General features: G+C 44.7%; 1 protein-coding gene across 2 annotated transcripts; it reads left to right on the top strand.

Moving 5' to 3' along the window:
* The first annotated feature begins 2332 nt into the window (after window positions 1-2332).
* On the top strand, window positions 2333-22081 carry Gimap8 (GTPase, IMAP family member 8). Of its 2 annotated transcripts, none has more exons than XM_074060840.1 (5): window positions 2333-2929; window positions 10195-10607; window positions 14267-14312; window positions 17096-17725; window positions 20023-22081. In XM_074060840.1, exons 1-5 carry the CDS (start codon window positions 2887-2889, stop codon window positions 20706-20708), a joined length of 1818 nt encoding a protein of 605 aa, XP_073916941.1. In that variant the 5' UTR covers window positions 2333-2886; the 3' UTR covers window positions 20709-22081. The 2 variants fall into 2 exon arrangements, with proteins under 2 accessions (XP_073916941.1, XP_020038782.2); XM_020183193.2 differs by having other exon boundaries at window positions 2345-2929; window positions 9956-10607.
* The last annotated feature ends 215 nt before the right edge of the window (window positions 22082-22296 follow it).

The following is a 22296-nucleotide window of genomic DNA, read 5'->3' as shown; positions in this document are numbered from 1 at the left end:
AGACCCCTCAAATTGTTTTTGTTGTGGATATCAAGTTCTGAGAAGCTGAGGGAACACCGTGTCCTTTCGCTCTTCTCTAGTAACACCCTCTGGAAAAAGGTGCTGGCTTTCTTCCAGGGTTCTTGCTTTGGCGTACTAGTTCTGTGTTGTCTTATTGCCTCTCGGATGCTTATAGCATTTGTTTTGAGATAGAGTCTCACTGTGTAGCCCATCCTGGCCTGAATCTTGCCATCCTCTGGTCTGAGTCTCCCAAGTGCTGGGGTTACAGGTGTGCACCACCTATCCTGGAAAAAGTGTTTTAAACCTGTTTAATTTTAGTTGTTTTCAGCGGGAGGTAACATGAGTAAACTGTGGGAAACAGGAATCAGTCATGACCTGTGCCAGTCCCACCTCTAGGAGCCTCAATATCCATGTCCTGACCTCCTACACTCAGCTCCCCACAAACACCAGCAGCGTAAGCCCCATTTTTGTGAAGACTTGTAAAAAATGCTGTCACCTTAGGCTGCTCCACATCTAGTCATCCTGGGTAGTCAGTACCCTTTATGTGAATCAACAAAGAGCATCATATGTTTTTTTGGTGGTACTGGGGGTTGAACTCAGGGCCTTGTGCTTGCCAGGCAGGCGCTCAGTCCTAGAAACAACGCGTATTGTGTTCTTAATTATTGTTATTGTAACAACCATGGATTTTGTATGAATAAACACTTAATTCCATCAGAAAATTGTCAGAATACACCCAAAATGAGTTATAGACACTTTGGTGTCATGGCCAAAACTGTAGTAAACACACATTTTCATTTCTGAAGTGAAACGTGTCATGGTACTTTTCAAGAGAAGAAAAGGGCCTGAGCTATGAGTCACACTCCCTTCAATGTGGCAACTGAACACCTGGCACAGCAGCCGTGAATTCAACATGCTTCAAAGTCTTTCCTGGCTTCTGTTTCCTAAAAATATCGCAAATCTCTTCCCTTTTCCACGGTCCACATTCACTGTAACATTTTCCCACGTTCTCCTGATTCCTAGCTTGCACCATGGCGGTAGCTTCTAACTGGGCTTTCTACTTCCAGCCTGAGCCCATTTCCCTAAACAGGTCACCTGTTCTCAGCTGAACACCTGGGGCATTTGCTATCCTTCCTCTACCTGAGACGCTTCGCCCCATCACCTGACAGGTGAGTTTCCACACGCCTCCGAGACGTGGACTAGGCATTGCCTTTCCTTAGCAGCCTTCTTCTCCATTGCAGTTCCGGCCACAGTAAATGGCCAGTGCATGGATTTGTGTTTCTTTCCCCATTTGGTTACTTTTGCACCTTTTAGGATCTATGGTGCTTCCCTCACCCCCAGGCTGCTATGAACCATCTCTGCCACACATGCGTGACACAGTTTCAGAACAGCAGGTTTGGGCTCATCCTTGTCACTAGGCTGAGCTCTTGAGTCAGGGACATTTCTGGCTAACACAGTGCCTGGTCCTGGTAGATCCTTTGTTTCTTGTATAAATGTGTGTTCCTGGCTATTTGATTTCTGGAGTCCAGTCTCTCTCTGTGCATACCCCTGCACAGAGCCAGGAGATGCAGGGAAAGGAGGTTCACCAGCCTGCTATGCCTGTCATTTGTCACATAGTCACTAGGGGGCAGAGAGCCCTCATCTTTCCTCAAACTAGAATCCCAGGCAGCCTTCCATTCAGGGCTCTTCTAGAGTCCCTCAGAAGGTACCACCCCAGACACTTAGAAATCTGTGTGAGCTCAAGTTCAAGGAATAGCTGGCCTCTGCATCCCATCTAAACATCCCGAGGAAAGAATTTGCTCCTGTTGGTGACCCTGGAGTACATTCTGTTTACCAGAGCGAGCCAATCACACAAAGCCCTGAAATCCTAGCTACTCAGGGGGCAGAGATCAGGAGGATAAGAGGTTGAAACCAGTCTGGGCAAAATAGTTCTTGAGACCCTATCTGGAAAATACCCAACATGAAAAGGGGTGGGAGTGGCTCAAGTGGTAGAGCGCCTGTCTAGCAACCATGAGGCGCTCAGTCCTGTTCACTGTACAGCTTCCTTAGGAAGTAGACCAGGGTGCCGGGACCTTGTGATTTCTCATGAAAGGGACTTCGTTTGGAGAGAACTTGAAAACATTCAGGCACCATCATTTCCTGCGTTTTGCTAGCTTGCACTTTGCTGAGAGGCTCTTCACATCCCTACTGGGGGAGGAGGCAAGACTTGTTAAAACAAGTTGTAAAGCTAGTGCAGGGTCAGCCAAGGCTGGGGAGCTGGTGGGATAATGCAAACAATTTCTTCATATTTTTACCCAAATCTTGGGAGGGGTCCAGGGTGAATGAGATGGTGGTGAGGAGTAGGCTGGAGAAGAAAATGACCGTTCTGAGCCACACCTCAACTGGACCGGCTCCAAATTTCTTGTGTCTGTGCTCTTAGGAACTGAACTGGGCTGCTTGTCCTTCCCTTGTCTGTACACAGATTCTGGTCAGGAGACCCTCCTGAGTCCCAGCCTAGCTCGAGTCCTGCCTCAGCCTGGTCTGTAGTGGCATTTCTCCTGCCCTCTTCAGTCTGCAGTTGTGTGAGCCAGGAAGTTTGTGTGTGTCCCCAGCGCAAGCCCCTCCCTGGCCCCGCTGCTTCTGAGTGCTCACTCTGTGACCTGGCATGCTCAACTTCCTTTGGGCTGCACTTGAGCCTCTGTTGATTGGAACCTATTTCTAGAAACCTCTTCCTCCCCAGAAAACACTCAGAAATTCTTCTGCCCAGGGATCTGCGCCCTAGAACACTGGTCACTCCTTTTTCGTCTTCATAGCTCTTGACCCTCCCTTAGGATTTTACTTTTCCTGGCCTCAAGGACTCCGCAGCTACTGTCCCCAACTGAGGGATGGAGGAAAGGAAGCAGGCTGAGCATGGAGTCTCCGAGGCTGAGAAAGTTCAGCAGATGGGTACCAGGTATGTGTGGGTGCAGGGAGTGGGGATGCGTGTGAACCAGCCAACATTGTGGGGTGATGATGGGTTCATTCCATGGAAGGCAGCCTACCCCCATGCTGAGTTTGATTGCAGGGGCTCTGGGAAGGCTTCTTCCTGATCCCTAAGCATGCCACTGCAAGTAGATACTGCAGGAGGGGCACAGGGCACACTCCCTGGGGAATCAAGCAGGCAGCCTTCCTACCAGGAGATGTGTGAAATGTGTGTGTGTATGGGTGCTCAGCCTGGAGTAAGAGGGAGATGAAGGTGTGGTTGATGGGTAGGAACAAGAAGGCAGGAAGGGGACTTCTTAAGAACCCTCTGACTTTGGGACCGTGACACATAGCAGGTCCCAGGAGGAAGTCAGCAGGCAGTACTGGACTGCTGGCTTTGTCTGATGCTAGGGACCCATCACTGTTTTCCACATTTGCTCTTCTTACAATTCCCAGCCCTTGCTCAGAAGGATCCCACTAACTGGATAATGAAGGTGGTTGATACTTCACTAAGAACCACATCCCTGGTCTCACCTACATTTAAGCCTATCTGAACCTCACCTGTTAACCCTTCCCTTCCTCTAGATGATTTACCTTCTGGGTTGGGACTAAAATCTTCCCAATGCTGGGCTTGGGAAGCCTCTTCCAACACCTTTCCCTGTGGTGGGAACTGCCCCTAGATACGGGATGACTGTCTATGTCACAGGAAGCTTTTCTTGGATTCCTGAACCTACAGCCCTCTTGGGCTATGTTCTGAGAGGGGGGGCTTCCTGTAGTCTTCACTTCCAGTCAGCAGAATGGTTGAGTTTTCTGGTGGAAGCATTTCTCTCCCTGAAACCATGACTTGTAGACCAGCAGAGCGTAAGGTCTTGGGGACAGGAAGCAAAGAGTTTGTTAGTGGTTCACTCACGGATGGTGAGTGGCACCCCTCTCACTTGATTTCTACCCCTTGATTCCTGGCTGTGGGAGAAACAGCACATAACATAACATCCAATAACATATTGGAGCACGTTACTGGGCCCACGTTTAATTTCCGTCCCAGCCCCTATGGCCACCTTTCTCTTGCACACACTGAGTGAGGATGGGGTGGCAGAGAAGAGGCTGGTACCAAGAGAGTGGGTCATCCTGTGCATCTGCTTGTTAGAATCCTCCTCTGTTGAGGTCACCTTTTGGTGAGTGTTCACTGGGGGCACAATATCTTCAGGCTTTTTATTCATTCTGAGAGGTCTATCCACACCTCCTCCAGAATTCCTCATCCCCACTTTCTAATCGTGTTCCTTCCAGGTCCCTCACATGCAGCCAAACCATTAGTCGTGGCCCATGAGGTGGTGATAGTTGTGTATTTGGAGATTTCATCTTCCGGTAAAATGAGCAGTCAGGCACACCTCCAGGTCCTGTCCACCCAGAGAAAAAGCCTTCACCGCTGTCCTGCAGGGGTGCACTAGTTTGGGGCTACATCTACCACTTCTGGGTGGTGCCTGCGTCTTGTTCAGAACCATCTCTAAACTAGACCCAAGCCTTCCCTTCCTCTGTCACCCAATTGCAGGGAGCGTCCATGAGGCCACAGGAGCTGGTTAGGAGAGAAAGGACAGTATAGCAGGAGTGGGACACTTGGGTTACTTCTTCATGTAACTCATTTGTGTCTTCAGGACATAGTTGTGTCTGATCACATGTACTTCCACTATGATGGAGTCTTGCTGTACACCCAACTTTGTGGCTTGTTTGATGGATACCTTAGTCCTTTTTAGGGCTGCTATCATGGAATACCCAAGACTGGGTAATTTATAAAGACTAGAGATTTATTTCTTATTGTTCTGGAGATTGGGAAGTCCAAGATCAAGAGAACCATACCTGGGAAAGCAAAGGCCTTCATGATGCCTTATTTCATGGTGGGAAGCAGAAGAGTGAGAAGGGTGGGGGAGACCAAACTCAGTTTTGTAACAACTCACTCTCATGATAAGTAACCCCCTCCCATGATAATGGCATTGATCTATTCGTGAGTGTAGAGCCCTCATGACCTAATTACCTCTTATCATGTCTCACTGCCTGACACTGTTGTATTGGAGCTGAGGTTTCGAACACACAAACTTTGAGGGATGCATTCAAACTTACCATTCTGCCCCAGAGCCCCAAATTCATGTCTTTTCTCACATAGAGAATGCACTCATTTCAACCCAATAGCCCCCAAATCTTAACTCACACTGACATCACCTTAAAAGTCCAAAGTCCATGGTCTCATCTACGTCAGATACAGGGCAGACTCAAGATATGGTTTATGAGGTGAATTCCTCTCCTGCTGTGAGCCCATCAAATCAAAAGAAGGGCTTCCAGAGTACAACGTGGGGTGGAGTGGCTCAAGAGGCAGACCACCTGGCTAGCAAGTGCAAGGCCCTGAGTTCAACCCCAGTACTCAATCCCACAGGTTCCCCAAAAGGCAAAGTAACAGTGGTGGGGCAGGCATAGGACAGACCTTCCCTTTCCGCAAGGGAGAAACGACAGGCCACAAGTCAGTCCCAAATCCAACAAGGCAGACAACATTAAGTCTGAAGACTCCAGAATAACCTTCACTCATGTGCTGCCTTCTAGACACATTGGGGGTTTAGCCCCAAGGCTGCCAACACCTCTTCCCTAAGGCTTCTCTGGGTTCAGCCCCAGCAGCGGCTCTCACTGGGTGGAGACTTGTTGCACAGCTTCCCTGGCTGGAGCTCCACCCTGGTAATACCACAGTGCAGAGTCTCTGAGGAGGGCTCACTTCATTGCTGAAATTCTAAAGTAAATTATTTGAATATTGCTTGTTATCATTGACTTTAGGAGCAATCCCTAGGGAAAAAGTAACCCAAGGTCAAAGATAACAAGTTGTAATCAGATGGCCAAATACACGTAAGTATGATGAAAGACACCCAAACGCAAATTCATATGTAGTAAAAACACTACAAGTTGATTTAATTCATTGCAGATGGCAGATCATGTCTTTATTTTTATTTATCCTTTTCTGTGTTTTCCAATTATCTTTAAGGAACATATTATTCTTTTTTTTCCTTTTTGGTGAGAACTTATGGGTTAGTGCTTTGCAAAGCAGGCCCTCTATTGCTTGAGCCAAACCTCCAGTCCATTTTGCTCTGGTTAATTTGGAGATGGGGGTCTCTCGAACTGTTTGCCTGGACTTGCCTCAATCTGCAGTTCTGCTGATCTCAGCCTCCCAAGTAGCGTGGATTACAGGTGTGAGCCACCAGTGTCTGGCTAGAACATATTATTCTTACTGACTGAAAAATACCGTGTATGAGACAAGTTATTGTCAAATGACATATGTGAATGTGCCTGTGAAAAAAGTACACATTTACCACACTATCCCCTTGTTCTTTCCTCAAATCCTGCTTTTGTTGGCTTGAAAGTTACACATTATGTTTTAATACTTAAGAAAAATTTGGCCTGACTTATTGAAGACTTATTTACATTTACTGTTTATATCAATTTTCTAAATGTTTTATTATTTATGTTCTTCCATGAAAAAGACCTGTAGAAGATTTTGTATATACTTCTACTTATGCTTATATTATAGGGTTTTAGTTCGAAATTGTTACTAATATATATTTTTAGGGTATTTATTTATTGAAAATATTAAATTCTACCATGTTATTTACTCATCATTGGTTCCCATTTATCGTGTAGTCTACTCCTACCTGGAATTCTCATTCTTTCCAACGAAATACTTTCTCCAAGATGCTTCTTTTTTAAGTGTACGTCGATTGTAGAAAGCAATATGTTTCATTGCAACATTTTCATACATCACATAATGTACTTTGAACATGCTTACCCCTACTGCTGTCTCTCCTCCGCTCCCTTTCCCCATCCTTTCCATTCTCCCAAACAGTCTGTCTCCTACGTTCATGTCTTTAAAAAAAACCCAGATTCCACATATAAGAGAAAACATGATATTTGTCTTTCTGAGTCTGGCTAATTTTATTTAATACGATGATCTCCAGCTCCACCCATTTTTCAGCAAATGATATGATTTTTTTCTTCTGCTTTTTTTTGGTGGAACTGGGGTTCAAACTCAGGGCCTAACAATGGTTAGGCAGGCAGACTACCACTTGAGCCACTCCACCAGCCTGATTCATTCTTCTTTATGGTTGAATAATACTGTGTGTATGTGTGTGTGTGTGTGTGTGTGTGTGTGTGTGTGTGTGTGTGTACATCTCACATTATCTTTATCTATCCATCCATTGATGGATACCTAGGCTGATTCCATAAGTTGGCTACTGTGAATACTGTCTCAAAAAACATGGAAGCAAAGATATCTCTATTGAATATATCCAGGAATGATACAGTTGGATCATATGGCAGTTCTATTTTTAGCTTTTTGGAGAAACTTCCACACTCATTTCCATAGTGGCTGTACTAGTTTACATTCCCACCAACAGTTTATAAGGGTTTCTTTCCCCACTCCCACAACATCTTCCCCAACATTAATTATTTTTTCTCTGCTTGATGATAGCCATTCTGACCGGGATGAGAGATTCTCAGTGTGGCTTTTATTTTCAGTTCCCCTATGGCTAAGAGTGGTGACCATTTCTTCATGTATTATTGACCATTTGGGCTTCCTCTTTTGAGAAGTGTCTGGTCAGTTAACACACATATTTTTAACAATGGCTATTTTGGGATGAGGAGTTCAGAGAGGATTTTGCTTTCTTCTTTACAATTTTCTGAATATGTATGTATGTGCTGTAGAATAAACACCAAACTTTGTAGTTAGAGAAATGTAAAGTATGAATAGGTTATAACACAGTGGTCAGACAGTGATTGTGAGTGATTGTGATTGTGATTTGTCCTCATTGGGCAGTTTCTATGGAGTGTCACAAGCCTGTTCCCAGCGATTGTCCCTTCTCGGGGCTCTCATGACTTTGTCTTCATCTGCATTACCTTCTTCCTATTTGTTTCTGCCATGTGTGCCCTTTACTGGTTGGTTGCTGTTGAGTCTCTTAATAAAAGTGTTGGAAAAGATGCAGGAGTGGCCTTGGTAGGAAAAGGAGGAAACCATGGAAGGTGCCTTTGGTGGTTTGATATGATGCCATGGAAAACATCCAGGCTACACCATGAACCCTGGAGGTCTGGCCATCCAGGAGAGTGTCATGCAAAGATTTCATGGAGCGAGCCCTGCTCTCCTGGAGGAGAGCACATGAGGGCATTGTGGTCAGGTTTGCAGTCTCAGAAGCTTGTATTTAAAGGGAAGGAAAATGATCAGAGGTATAGCCCAGTGTTGGGAGTAGCAACCCAATGACTGACAAGTTTCAAAATGCAAATGATCATGGCAGAGGGGAGCTGTCTCTTTTTTTTTGTTTTGTTTGGGACTGGGGTTTGAACTTAAGGTTTCACACTTGAAAGCAGGCTTTCTACCACTTTAGATACATCTCCAGTCCTGGAGCTGTCTCTTTACAGCTTCCTCATTGCCTTGAATTCTCCAGATCTCACTTGATTTTAGGCCAAGGGGTTCTCGGATAATCTAGAAGAAAATGTGGAGGGTAGGAGGGTTGAACAGTTAAGCAAATCAGCTCAAAACATGTCAAACAAGGTAGGGCATGAATAAATAAGTACTGTGCAATTCACTTGGCTGAAGCACACAGTTGTTTAGGGGAACAGCCATAGTTAGAGCTGAGCATCCTGGCTGGGATGTGTGTGTTAGCGAAGGATTCTAGGTATGAATCACCTGGCAGGTGGAAGCCTTTGAGAGGAGGAAATGAAATCTAAGCAACACTTGTAAACCAAAGTAGCACCATCTTGCATTTAGGTGCGGCATGGAAACTCAGAAAATACTTAAAAAGTTTAAAAAACAGCATCGAAGATATTTTAACTGACCTATACATGCATAATGTTATGTATTACTGGGTACTTGTGATGTTACGATACATGCAGACATCCTGTAACATTCGAATGAGGTTCAACACAGCTCCTCAGTGCTCTTGTTTCTGCATGGTGAAGATACTCACTGTCGTGTAGCTTTTGACATATGCAACTCTTCATTGTTATCTATAGCACAGCACACTGGAACTTCTTATTCCTCAGGATAACTTAGCACTCATCGTTCAACCTTTCTCCATCCCTCCTTCCTCCCTACTCTCTCTAGCCTCTAGTAACCACCATTCTACTCTCAACATCTACGAAGCCAACTTCTTTAGGTTACACAGATGAGGGAGATCATGTGGTGTTTGTATCTATGTGTCTGGCTTATTTCACTTAATGTAATGATCTGTGTTGCTGCAAATGGCAGAATTTCATTCTTTTTATAGCTGAATAGTATTCCATTGTGTGTATGTACCACATTTCCTTCATCCATTCAACAGTTGATGGACCTAGGTTGTTTCCATTTCTTGGCTATTGTAAGTAGTGCTGCAATAAATGTGGGAGTATAAATGTCTCTTCTACGTACGGATTTTATTTTCTTGGGATATAAGCCCAGGAGTGGGATTTCTGGATCACATGGTAGTTCTATTTTTAACTTTTCGAGGAACCTTCGCACTAGTTCCCATAATGGCTGTGCTGATTTACGTGCCCACCAACAGTGTGAAAAGCTTTCCTTTACCTCACATTCTCCCCAACGCTTATCTCTGACTTGAGTGGGGTGGTATCTTATTGTGGTTTTTGTTTACATTCCCTGATTATTAGTAATGTTTACATTTTTATAGCCTGGTGGACAAGTCACTTTTATGTACATCATCTCATTTCAGTCCTACAAAAATATCCTTGAAGTTAGTGTTGCCTATGGCTGAGGACACTGAGGCTAAGACTTCTCGAGAGCTCAGCTAGTGAGTGGCAGAGTGGAAGGTGAGCCAGGTTGGACTCTGAGGCCACGGTCATATCCCCCACCCCATGCTTCTCTGCTATATGATGCGTGGTATGCTCATGAGTTCCGTAAGGGAGTGCTTCCTAGTTTGCCTCTTGGGACACTATTCTCAGAGTATCATGAATACCATGTATTTGTTAATTGGCTCTACATGTAACTACTTTATTTTATTTTATACAGCAGTGGGAGCCAAGAGAACCTGTCCAAGCAGAGCTACAGCATGCCCCGACTGCAGCTTCTCCTGCTGGGGAAACAGGGTGTAGGAAAGAGCGCCACAGGAAACACCATTCTGGGCAAAGTTATGTTCAAGTCTGAGTGCAGTCAACAGATGGTGACCAAAATGTGCCAGAGAGAGAGTGGGATCGTGAGAGGGAAGGAGACTGTGGTCGTTGACACCCCTGACCTTTTCTCCCCAATAGAGAGTGCTGAAGTCAAGCAATGCAGCATAAAACAGTGCTTGGATCTCTTTGCTTCCCCACTGTGTGTGCTTATCTTGGTCATTGCCATTGGCCATTACACAAAAGAGGATGAGGAGACCATGAAGGGCATCCAGGAGGTGTTTGGAGCTGAAGCCTGGAGGCGTATCATTATTGTCTTCACTCAGAAGGATGACCTAGGCGCTGCACTACTGCAAGACTACATTAAAAACAAGGAGTCTCTCAAGGCGTTGGTTCAGAATGTCGGTGGCCGGTACTGCGTCTTCAACAACAAGGCAGATGAGGCTGAGCGGGCCTCCCAGGTGTCAGATCTCTTCCGAGAGATCAAGCGTCTGGTGGAGCTGAATCCAAGTTCTGGTTGTGTGGACTTCAGAGTGGAAGGCAGCAGATTCCAGGTAAGAATTAGCAAGTGGGATGAAGGTAAGTACAAGTGAATGGAATACCGCACTGCGTGAGGAATATACTGTGTTTAAGGAAATATTTGAGTATAAGATGGAGTAATGAGGCACCAGACTGTGGGTTACCTTAAGTATCAGCCTGAGGGCTTTGAAGTTCATTGGCAAGGTAGTGGACAAATGAAGCCCTTGTTTATGGTCCCTCATATTATTGAACACACATATGAGTCTTTAGATTCTTCCCTGGCTTTATAAAATCACCCTCTTCTTGTTTTTCCCTCTACTCTTTGTGGCTACTCTAAGACTGATGAGTCCTCCTCTATACTCTGGCATCTAGAAGTTGGTGTTCTCACAACTTCTACCCCTTCTTCAAGTCTTTACACTCATCTCAGGTGATCTCACCTTTTTATGACTTTGAGATCCTTCTGTTGCTGACAGTCCCCAAATGGGTGACTCTAGGCCAGCATCATCCTCTCAGGTCTGACTCCTTTACCCAATTGTCACTTGATATGTCTACTGTGCTCTCTTACACAGATCCACACTTACCATACCCAGACATGGTTCCTTCTTAAGTCTCTCAGACTTCCGTTTTCCTCACTACTCAGCAATAGTTGTGTTGTTCACCACAGTCTTCATGGCTAAGCCTAAATGTCAGCTTTGATGCCATTGCTACCTCTCAGCTGTTAAATCATCTAGCCCTGTGTGATCCATGTTCCTGGACTCCACCTACCTCTCTCCATCCCCACTAACACCATCTGCTCCAGGTCCGCACCTTTTCTTGCCTGTACTATTTTAACATAGTAACAACATTCCCTTCATATTTTCTTGAGATTTACCCACCCCCCAAATCCCCCCACTCCATTTCAGATACAACAGTCAGGGTAGTCATTGCATTTACTTCTTTAATGTGAGAGGAAAAGCTTTGTGCAACTCAGAAAGTTACAGAAAGGCAGACGTTTCCTTGGTGGAGCTGATACTGCAATCAAATGACTTATACACAGAAACCAGATGCCCCCAGGGTCCGGGTGGAAAGGGACGTTGACAAAGAGGAGTCTGCAGTCCAAGTGCAGGGGAATGAAGAGCAAGCACAGGTGAACCCAGGAAAGTTTTGGTCAAAGAAGCTTCTTAGAAGCAATGAATAATAAGCCCAAGCAGGATGAAAATAAGAGAGGAAGCAGCATTTAGTGAGCACCTATGGAATACCAGACACATACATGGCTAGGTCTTCACAACTCCACGTACAGATGTTCTGCAGATGAGGAAGCCAGCGCTCAGGAAAAGTTCAGCAACTTGCAGTCTTTTCTGCTAGTCCTGCTCTTGCTCTCCTTCACGACAAGATGTCTGTCCCTTCAGGGCAACATGGTTCAGGGAAGTCAGCAAAGACAGAAGGGGCACAGAATGAGCGTGCTACAAATGAGCTTGTCCAAATGCTTAGTGACTGCCCACTGATCTTCAGATGAAGTTCACGAGCATGGACTCGGCCTGGCCCTCGCTCTGCTCTCTGTGTGCTTGTCTCAGTGGTCTTCCCGTTGGTCCTTGAGTTACACTCATGTCCACTCTGGAGCTTTACACCTGTGATTCTCTTTGTGCTGATATTTGTCTCCCAGTGTAACCCTGCTTCAGCTCTGCTTCTATCTATCCTTCTGTCTCAGCTTCAACCCACTTCCTCTGTCTCCATGGTCTCATTCTCAGTCCCTGGTGTGAGCCCCCCACTCTTCTGCCCTCATGGCACCCCTCACATTTAGTCACCACCAGGTCACGGGATTCCTGTGGATCCATTTGAAATGAATTCCTCCCCACAAACTCAACGAGGACAGAGAGCAAATCTGTCCTGTTGATCACTGTATGTTAAGTTTATCCTTCTGTCCAGTGGAATAATGCTAATAATACACATCTCAGGGATTTCTGTGGGGTTTAAATGAAATGCTAACAAAGTTGTTTATAATACGTGAACTTGGCAGGTGTTCAACAGTTATTAGCTGTCACTATTATAGAAATGTATGAAGGCCAATAAAATTAAAAGACATTAAGGACTTCAGCAATCCAGAGGAAAGCATGTGTATGTAATAAAGCTATAAACACAAGGAGAGTTATCCTAGCATTTTGAAATAGTAACAAAGAAATGTCCTGACGACCAATGAACAGAAGGGTGCTGCATTAGCTATGTATGTCCATAGTATGGGCTAACCAAAAGAATGAGGCAGATCCATCTACACTGACTTTTGCTGAATAAAAGCCTACTAAGTCTCTTCTACGTTCGTATATGCTTGTGTATATTTGTAAAAACCCAGAGAAACGCAGAAGGACGTGTGTCAGTTAACAACTGTCCCTTTGCTGGTGGGTTGGAGGAAGAAAGAGTTATGTCATGGACATTTACATGAAGCTATCTTTTGCACTTAAAGCACACCACAGTATTTGAGCTGGACTAGGTAGGGTGAAAGAAATCTGATAATTAGTTCTGAGTGGAATAGATCCAGGGAGAGAGATGATGGAAGGTATCCAAGACATTGGATGAGGCCAGATAAGAAAGTATGAGGAGGCTTCCTTGGTTGGCATGGGGAGTTAGCAAAGATAAGGTAAGAATGAAGTCTAGGAAGTTTTTAAGATGAACAGGCCTTCATTTTGAGAGCAAGTATAAGTCTTCCCCAGGCAGGAGAAGAGGGTATCAATTATGCATTGTTTCTACCTTGTTTCCAGTTCCCTGCCTGTGGGGGCAAATATAACTGGACCTCCTATCAGAGGCTCCTTCTCTAAACTGGGGAGCAGCAAAGGAAGGAGACAGTGGAGATGTCTCCATCTCTGGGACCTCATCACAGCAGCCTCAGTGGCATCTGAAGATTGACTGTCTTTCTGGACAGATCCACAGAGGTCAATGAGGCCTTGAATTTGACCACATTCTAATCAGCAGATTACTGTGAACTACATAATTGTGTCTCCATTTTTATAACCACTACTTAGAGACTGCTTTTGCTAAAAGGTACTTCCTCCTCACCTAGCTCACAAGTTAACTGAAAGCAGGAGAAAAGCTAGGTATCCCTGCCTTGACTTTACATCTGTCTCCTCTGTTCTGAGCCATTCTCTTCTGCAGTCACCTTGGATTGCAGGAAGGACAGGACTGATTGATAACACCTTTATGATAACCAAAACTATCCCTAAAGCAACAGTGAGCATGCTGTCACTTTCCTCAAAATGACAACCACCTATAACGATGACGCTGGCCCTTGAGCAGGAGTAATCATCTTACAGGAACCAGATTGTTCCCCTCAAGAGATGACAGTGGTAACAACTTCTCGAGACATGAACAGAACTGACATAATGATCAACCAGGCCACATTTTGCATGGGACTGCTTATTTATGCCTCTCACCTCCTTTCCCAGTTCCTTCTCTATTTAAACCTAAAGCCAATGTTAGTGCCCTAAAGATGGGCTGAAATGCTTCCTCTTCCTCTTTCTGTGGCATACCAGATAGCGAATCTCCTTTCTCTTCTCTTCACCACTACTCATCTCTTTAACTGGTATATTTCAATGAGGGGCCAGACTGGACATGGCAAAACTCCCAGAGTTGGGCCTCTGGCCTAGCACTCTGGTTAAAATTTCTTTATTTTGTGAAAAGATGAACTTTTAAATCTGCATGCATCATTTGCTCCTTTTATTTTTAGGATTCCATGGATGAAGCTACACACCAGGAAGGGGATGAACTTTGTGGTAAGTTGACCCTTAAAAATTTTAAGCTCATATCTGCATTCTTTCAATGCATTGTGCAGCCAAAGTGAAAGGAAAAAAATTTCCATATGAATCAGACCCAGAATGCACCTGGAGGCTTTGCTTGGGTGGACATCCGCACCTGTATCCAGGGATCTCCTAACACTTGTGATCAGTGCTGCACCAGCCAAGGTCCTGGGCACAGTGTGTGCAACCCTCACCTGCTCTGACCTGCTGTAGAGCCAGCCTTGCCTCCTGACATTTCTTCCCTAACTCAGCCTCTTTTTCCTGGCCCTGAGTCCATTTCTCCTGATGTAAAAGCAGAACTCACTCCTTATAGACGACACCAACTTTCATCACTCACCAAGAGAGTGCAGTCTCCATGTACTGACTGCCATCAATGACGCATCTGCACAGATGTGCAATCAGCAACTAAGAGTAGCTGCAGTTTGTTCCATGTGTACATACACAGCTAGGCAACCACTGATGCATTTTTAGGGTATTTCTGCACCATCCCTCTGCAAGAACTGAGTATTCAGTGGTGCATAACAAAGAGAAGGTCCCTATCCTCATAGATTACATCCAAATAACAAAATTATGATTTTAGTAATAATGATAAGAATTACAACTGATGTTTTGTGCTGGGAGATAACTTATATACATATACGTGTATAAATTACACACATATAATCTTCATGGCATATAAAATTACATATATATTTACTACCAATCTATATCTGTTTCTGTCTATCTATCTTTCTAGTCCTCCTAACAACCATCTAAAGAAGGTGTCTTATAAACACTATGATTTTACAGATGTGAACTCAGGCAATGGATAATTCAAAACTAGATCAATGCCCTTCTGCTGAGACCCCCAGGAACATACGTGTGACTGCATGAAGTTAGGTTTCTTGATCGGAGGCACTGAGGGCAAATCCACCATGGAGACCCATAGTGCGCCACAGACCGGGGGTATTGTGTCATGTAATTATGGGCAGTGGGCTTGTGTTATGTGATTGTGAGGAAGAGTGACTTTGCACTGGACTGGGTGCTGTCAGGAGGTAACTGACAGGTGAGGAGTTTTTAAATTTCTTATTTCAGAAAAGGTAAGGGTGGAGTGATGCTGAAGCTATTGCCCTTTTAGCTAAAATAAGGATATTTTGGCAACCCTCTTGAATTCATCTGTGTGCGACATGTTACAGAGGGTGGCAGTCCTTGAGCTCTGTGACACTGTGGATGAAGACCAGGAGGCTGCTGTGACCGAGCTGTGGGACACCAGACCACTCCTGAGTCTAGGGCCTGCTGTCTTCTTCCTCAGTACCCACTCTTGACCACCTCACTGTATGGTGTCTCCGGTACTGAAGAAAGCTGATATTAGAAAGAAATAATGAACTATTATTTTGATAAGGGTCATAAAGGAAAATATATGGCACTTGATTTGTATGGCTTTGGGGGAACAGTTTTGGAGGAGTCATGAATCAGTTATATTCACATAGGAGGCTGGATTAGCAGGAGGAGTTGATAGACTAAAAGGTGAGGAAAGCAATAACTACTGTATGTACCAAGGTTGTGAAGATGGGGAGCATGGGGTGGAGAAGCTCCCAGGCCTGATTCAAGTTCTTTCTTGCCTGTGAAGCCTTCTGTGGTCACTGCTGGGCCCATCAAAATCAAAGGACATGCTATCTCCTTCAGGGCTTTCAACAGTCTGAGATTTCTATTCATGGGTTGTCTGAGACTCACAAGGAAGCAACTTGTCCAAGACAGCACCACAAGGACCCGGTGTCACTAGCATCCTAGTTGCTCTGCCTTGCCTTAAATGCCGTGCTTGATTCACCTCCTCAGCTTGCTGAGTCCCTTGGGGACTCAGGCTGGGTGACTGTTCCCATAGTTGCTGACCCTTCTTTTGCTTAGTACATGTTTCTGGTGTTGACCTCAGCTCAAAGGAGAAGCATTGGGTCAGGACGTGTGTACAGGTTTGCAGGTTTTTTGGGTTTTTTTGGTGGTACGGGGGTTTGAACTCAGGGCCTCATGCTTGCTGGGCAAGTGTTCTGCCATTTGAGCCACCCTGTCAGCCAGGTTTGCAGGGTTTACAGCAATTTATTGAGGCACAATTTACCTGGAGTAAACACAAAAACCTGAATTTGTTGCTGGATTGTGTTGCATCTCTACACAGTGACCACTGTGTAGACACAGGTATAGAGCACATTCATTGCCTTAGAAGTTTCTGCAGCTTCCTCCCAAAGACAAGCACTGCCAAGACTTCTAAGAACATAGATTAATGTTGTCTTTATTGAGCTTTGTGTAATGGAGTCATATAGTTTGTAGGCTTTATGTCTGGCTTTTTTCACTTAGCATGCTTTTGGTTCCATCTATGTTGCATATCTAGTCTTTTCTTTTTAAAAAAATTACTGGGTAGCATTTTATTCTATGATGTAACACTAAGGAACATTTCAAAATCAGATTTTCCCCATTCCCACCTTAGTTCAGGGACCTCATGCTGCAATACTTACCTTTGAAGGACCAGGAACAGTGAAAGCCTAGCTTAGCATCTTCACGATCCTGGGAAGTCTGAGGCTCCCCATGTGTCTCCTGATTTTCTCCTGCCTGGTGCATGGCTTCTACCTGGAAGGCTGGCTTCTGACTGGGACTAGAGTTTTGCTGGGTCAGAATAGTGTTGCCATTCCCTGGACAGATGGAGAAGGGTACATCGTAGAATATCATAAAACCTGTCCTCATCTGTATTTAACTGAAGATGAACACTCTGACTCTGTTCTTTTGTCCCTCAGGCTCGGGGGAGAGACAGCTGCAGACCCCAGGACCTGAACAGGTCTCAGGGATCCCAGAACTGAGGATCCTTCTTGTGGGGAAGCGCGGTGTTGGAAAAAGCACAGCTGGAAACATCATTCTGCAAAGGCACGCCTTTAAGACTCAATTCAGCGAGGAGTCCGTAACCCAGACATTTAGGTCTGAGAGCAGGGTCTGGAGAGGGAAGAAAGTTTTGGTCATCGATGCTCCAGACATCTCTTCAATGAAGGATGCTGAGTCTGAGCTTAGGAAGCACATCTTTCCAGGCCCTCATGTCTTCCTGCTGGTGATACCGGTGGGCTCTTTCAACAGGAAAGATGAGATGGTGGTACAGTCCATCAAAATCAACTTTGGAGACAAGTACATTAAGCACATGTTCATTCTCCTGACCAGGGAAGAAGATTTAGAGAGTCCGGATCAGGATATAGCTACATTCTTAAGAGAAAACGCACGTCTCAATGACCTTATCCAGAAGTGTCAAGAGAGATACAGCACTTTCAACAACCAGGCAAAGGTGGAGGAGAAGCGTATCCAGGTGGATAAACTTCTGCAGAATGTGGATAACATGGTGCACCAGAATGGCAATGTGCCTTGCATCTTCAGAGAGAAAGGTAAAACCGTGCATATATATCAATATCATACTAGAACTTTTACATTTTGAAGGGACTAGAGACGATTAGAAAGTCCATCTGCTGACAACTCTTTCTTTGTCCCCATTCTCATATTGTCCTAAAGTTATGACTTTTCCATGAATGCTTCCTGAACCAGTCTTTAATTTGCTTATGACCCTTAGTTCTTTTCTGCAACTCAGATGCCAATGGTCTTGAGAGAAAAGTTGTTGACTTTCTGGTTTTCTTTTTTTGGCAGTATTGGAGTTTAAACTCACGGCCTTACATTGATTAGGCAGGCACTCTACCATTTGACCTACACATCCAGCCTTTTTTGTTTTTGTTAGTTATTTTTTAAATAAGGTCTTGCATTTTGTTCTGGGCTGTCCTTGATCACAGTTCTCCTGTTTACTTCTTGTGTAGCTGGGATGACAGGTGTGCACCACCACGCCCAGTTTATTTGTTGAGATATGAGTCTCACTAACTTTTTGCCCAAGCTGGCATTGAACTCACTCTTGATCTCTGCCTTCTGAATAGGGTTAAAGGCGTGTGCCACTTTGCCCTGTCAGCTTTGTTTCTCCATTGCATGGTGTTGCTTGGCACTCAGTTCTGGGAATGAGATAGTTCTGCATCGTTGCTTTACTCTGCTGTTCATCTAAAGCCCATTTCTCTGTGGGCTCTTTGCTCTTCACTCTGTAGGAGGCATGAGGCCATTGTAAAGAAAGTACAAGTGGCAACAACATTTAGCATAGTAAGATAGCCAGGCGCCAAGGTTGGACAAGGACAGGGAGCCCCAGTGCTCTTGGTGGATGGGCCCCACGTGGTGCAGTTGGGTTTCAGTAGCCCAGTTACACTGCTCTCTCTCTGTGAAGGACTCACTCACTCCATGCTGCCCACTCTGTTGACATGCGCTGAGATCCTGCCCATTCTTACTCATTTCACTCTCTTCTGATTCAGATGGCCTCACTCAGGAAAACAACTGGAGCTGCAGGAGTGTCACAGTTTACTGCCCATTTCATACCCCCTGGAGGGCTAGGTTATGAGGAGGAAATACAGGTGTGTGAGAAAGTGAGGAAAGGATGTATGGAGAGAGCCCAATTTGAAACAGGTTTTGAGAATGAGAAGGGTTTGGGTGGTGGGGTAGAAAGCTGGGAGTTACCCAAGAGATTACACTGCAAACTTGAGGCAAAGGAGTGGAAGCGGCTGAGCGTGCCCCTCATCAGGGGACAAAAGACAGTGGTATTGATGGAGATAGGAGTTCACAGTGCCAGAACAATGGGACAGGGAGGAGGATGGAATAGATCTCAGAGATGCTTGGGAGTCAGACCCTGTGTAGGCACAGAAGGAAGGATGGAAGTATGTGACAAACATTGGGGTGTCAGACGATTAATCTGTTTTTCATATTAGCATGAACATGAGATTGTGGCTTCAGCATAAGCAGCTCAGCAATTTCTTCTGGAAGAGCACAAGTGGGCTTTCCTCCCTTTTTGCTTTGAGGTGGATGTTAGTAACTTGCCAAGGAATTCACAATGGAGGACCACTGTGAGGAGGCACAGTGCCAATGCAAAGGCATCAGGGAAACCCCCAAAGAACACACGTTGTCAGATCTCAGTGCCTCTGCAAATTCCACTTACAGGGAAACTTCTTCTCCTTCTCCATCACCATCACTACACACAACAGTGTTAGTGCACATTCATTATCATTACCATGAAGTTTTGGCTCATCAGTGAAAAACACATTGAGCTTCAATGTGCTTCCAATGAGAAATGAATTTCATTGTGATTCAACCAATGGAACTAGTAATTCATTAATGGTAGATGTGGTTACTTATCATGAAAAGTCAATTATATAGAACAGTTTTTCAAAACCTCAAAGAGATTGTGCTATGATTACCAGTAGTTGACAAGAGGGAGACAAAGTGGGAGCAGGAAGAGAAGACAGAAATGAGATGTATAGATTGGACCCAGTTGAGGTGGGTAAAGATAAGGCCAGTGGCTCTCATAAGTGCTAGGGAGGCTGAGGAGGTCCTGGGAGAAAGGAGCAGACTGGATTAAGAGACAGGAGCAGTGACATAAGTGAGCATTGCACAGAGACAATTGTCTGAGTCCTGCTGCTAGGTTCACAGACTGTGTGATCTGGGACACTCTCCTGCGTGAGGATGAACCTGTTGGGTGGGAGGCCCTGGTATTGTTGGAACATCCTTTCTGCTTACTGATGTAACCATGCTCTATGAATAACCTGGAAAGATGAATAGCATACCAACTCATGATCATCAGTCTTTCTCAATTTCCTCTGCACAGAAACCATCAGCTTTATCCTTGTGGGGAGGAGTGGAACCGGGAAGAGTGCAACCGGGAACACTATCCTGGGGAAACCGGTCTTCCCATCTCAACTTCGAGCCAGACCAGTCACGGAGACTTGCCAGAGTGGCAGGAGGACATTGGACAGCCAGGATGTTGTGGTTGTGGACACTCCATCAATCACCCAAATATCTGATGGTGAAAAGCAATCGTGGTCAGAGAAGGAGGTCCAATTCTGTTATTCCCTCTGTGAAGAAGGAACCAAGATTTTTGTCCTTGTGGTCCAGCTGGGACGATTCACCCAAGAGGACACAGCAGCAGTAGAGCACCTGGAAGCCATCTTTGGAGAGGAGGTTATGAAATATGCAATTGTGCTGTTCACCCGGAAGGAAGATCTTAGGGATGAGAAGCTTGAAGATTACATTAAGAATACAGATAACAAAGACCTTAAGAAAATCATTAAAAAGTGTGGGTGGCGAGTCTGTGCTTTTAGTAACAGAGAGACTGACCAATCTCAGGAGACCCAGGTGAAAGAACTTTTGCAAATGGCCAATAATCTGAGAAATAACTGTAGTGGGCATGGGTATTCCTGTACATGGGAGGATATACTCCATCGAATTAAAAATGCCCTGGAAAAGTCCAATCCCAAAAATATGCTAAGGAATTTAAAAGATAAGTTAAGATAAGTGGCTGAAAGGCCTGGGGTCTTTTCAAGTTAAGGACACAACACAATCAGGCTGGGGGAGGGTGTCCTTAACTTGAAATCAGGCTGGGGGAGGCTGGGATTGTCCCTAGCTTTGAAAGTTTAAAAGGCAAATGCATCCCACTTAGGATGCTATGGCTATTTTAGGTAAATAAATTGTAGATTGGGAAAAGTAGTAGGGAATTATAAAAGGACCAAGAGGGAAGTAGGTGGAGGAATCTAAAAAAAGTTATGAACATTCGGCTGATATTAGGTTCAGAATCAAGTCACGAAAATCAGCTCACCAACATAGACAAGATTGAGTCAGGATAGACACCGTGACCATGCTCCAGGTCAGCATGGGGTCAGAATGAATGTAGAGAGTTCCATAGGAAGCAGGGTATCCAGATGCATAGAACAAGGGCACTGGCATGGGCCTCTCTGTTGCCCAGTCTGTCTGCCAGGCCCACTCCCACTGGTTCCATGAGCTCTCCTTCCTCCTTTGGGGCAGGACTCGGGGCTACCCTGTTTCTTTCTGCATATTGTAGCTGTTTTTCAGTGCTCTTCTCATTGCACACCTAGATGTAAAGTGAAATACAGTCTCTCTTTCCTTTTTGTTCTTGAGGAAATGAGGATTTCAAGAGATTTTATAGTAAACATCACAGTGAAATAGAATAGAACAAAAATCAGAAGCACAATAAAATTACCCAAATTAGAAACTGCTGGAAAGTTTTAAAATTCTAACTTTAATAGATTTCCTGTGGAGAAGTTTATTGGAAACTCTTTTTGCACTCTATCCCCCTTTTTATATCTTTGAGGGATGGTTAGGATATATGTTAAAACTCAGACAAATCAAATGATAATGGCTTAAATATATTAGAGTGTATTGTATCATGTCAAGAAGTCTTGGACTATGTCGTCTGGAGCTTTTGGGCACCAAAAATCCAGCTTTATTCTGTCTTCTTCCCCAATTTCAATGGGAAGTAGTTGCTCACTCAAGTTTGCTTCTTGTTTCCAAGATGGTGGCCTTCTATCCATAGCTGAGCAGATTCTATTGGAAGCTGCCTGGGGTGTGCAAAATGTGAGATGAGAAATACAGCATGCTCTCCATGGTAGTTAGAGGGTCAAATGTTTTCAGTATCAGCCAATTTATACCAGCTTCAAGGACAGGATTCATGTCACATGGATTTTCCCCTTGATAATATATAAGGTTGCCTTCAAGATTAACCTGTGTATAAGACCATAGGCTGTCATCATTAATGTCCTAGAAAACCTGTGTGTAATAACACAACCCGTGTGTGTCACAACATAACTCCTAGAAAACGTGTATGTAAATGTATTGAGCTGAATCAAACAATAAAGATGAATTAGACTATACATTGTCATTCTCATTCTGATGCTTGGGAAACATTTCTGATTTAGGGAAAGAGCACGCCTCCACAAAGAGGCAATTGAGATGCATAGATACCTAGGCTTAGGTAAGCTTTTCATGTTTGGTGCCTGAGGATCTTTCAATGAGTGACAGACTTATGGGTGGCAGATGTCTGCCAGCTTGGGAATCTGTCACTGTGGACATTTCACTACAAGGACTA

Source organism: Castor canadensis, chromosome 2, assembly GCF_047511655.1.
Source record: "Castor canadensis chromosome 2, mCasCan1.hap1v2, whole genome shotgun sequence".
Taxonomy (NCBI): Eukaryota; Metazoa; Chordata; class Mammalia; order Rodentia; family Castoridae; genus Castor; species Castor canadensis.
The sequence above is the reverse complement of the archived record's forward strand: the minus strand, read 5'-3'. Positions and strand labels throughout refer to the sequence as shown.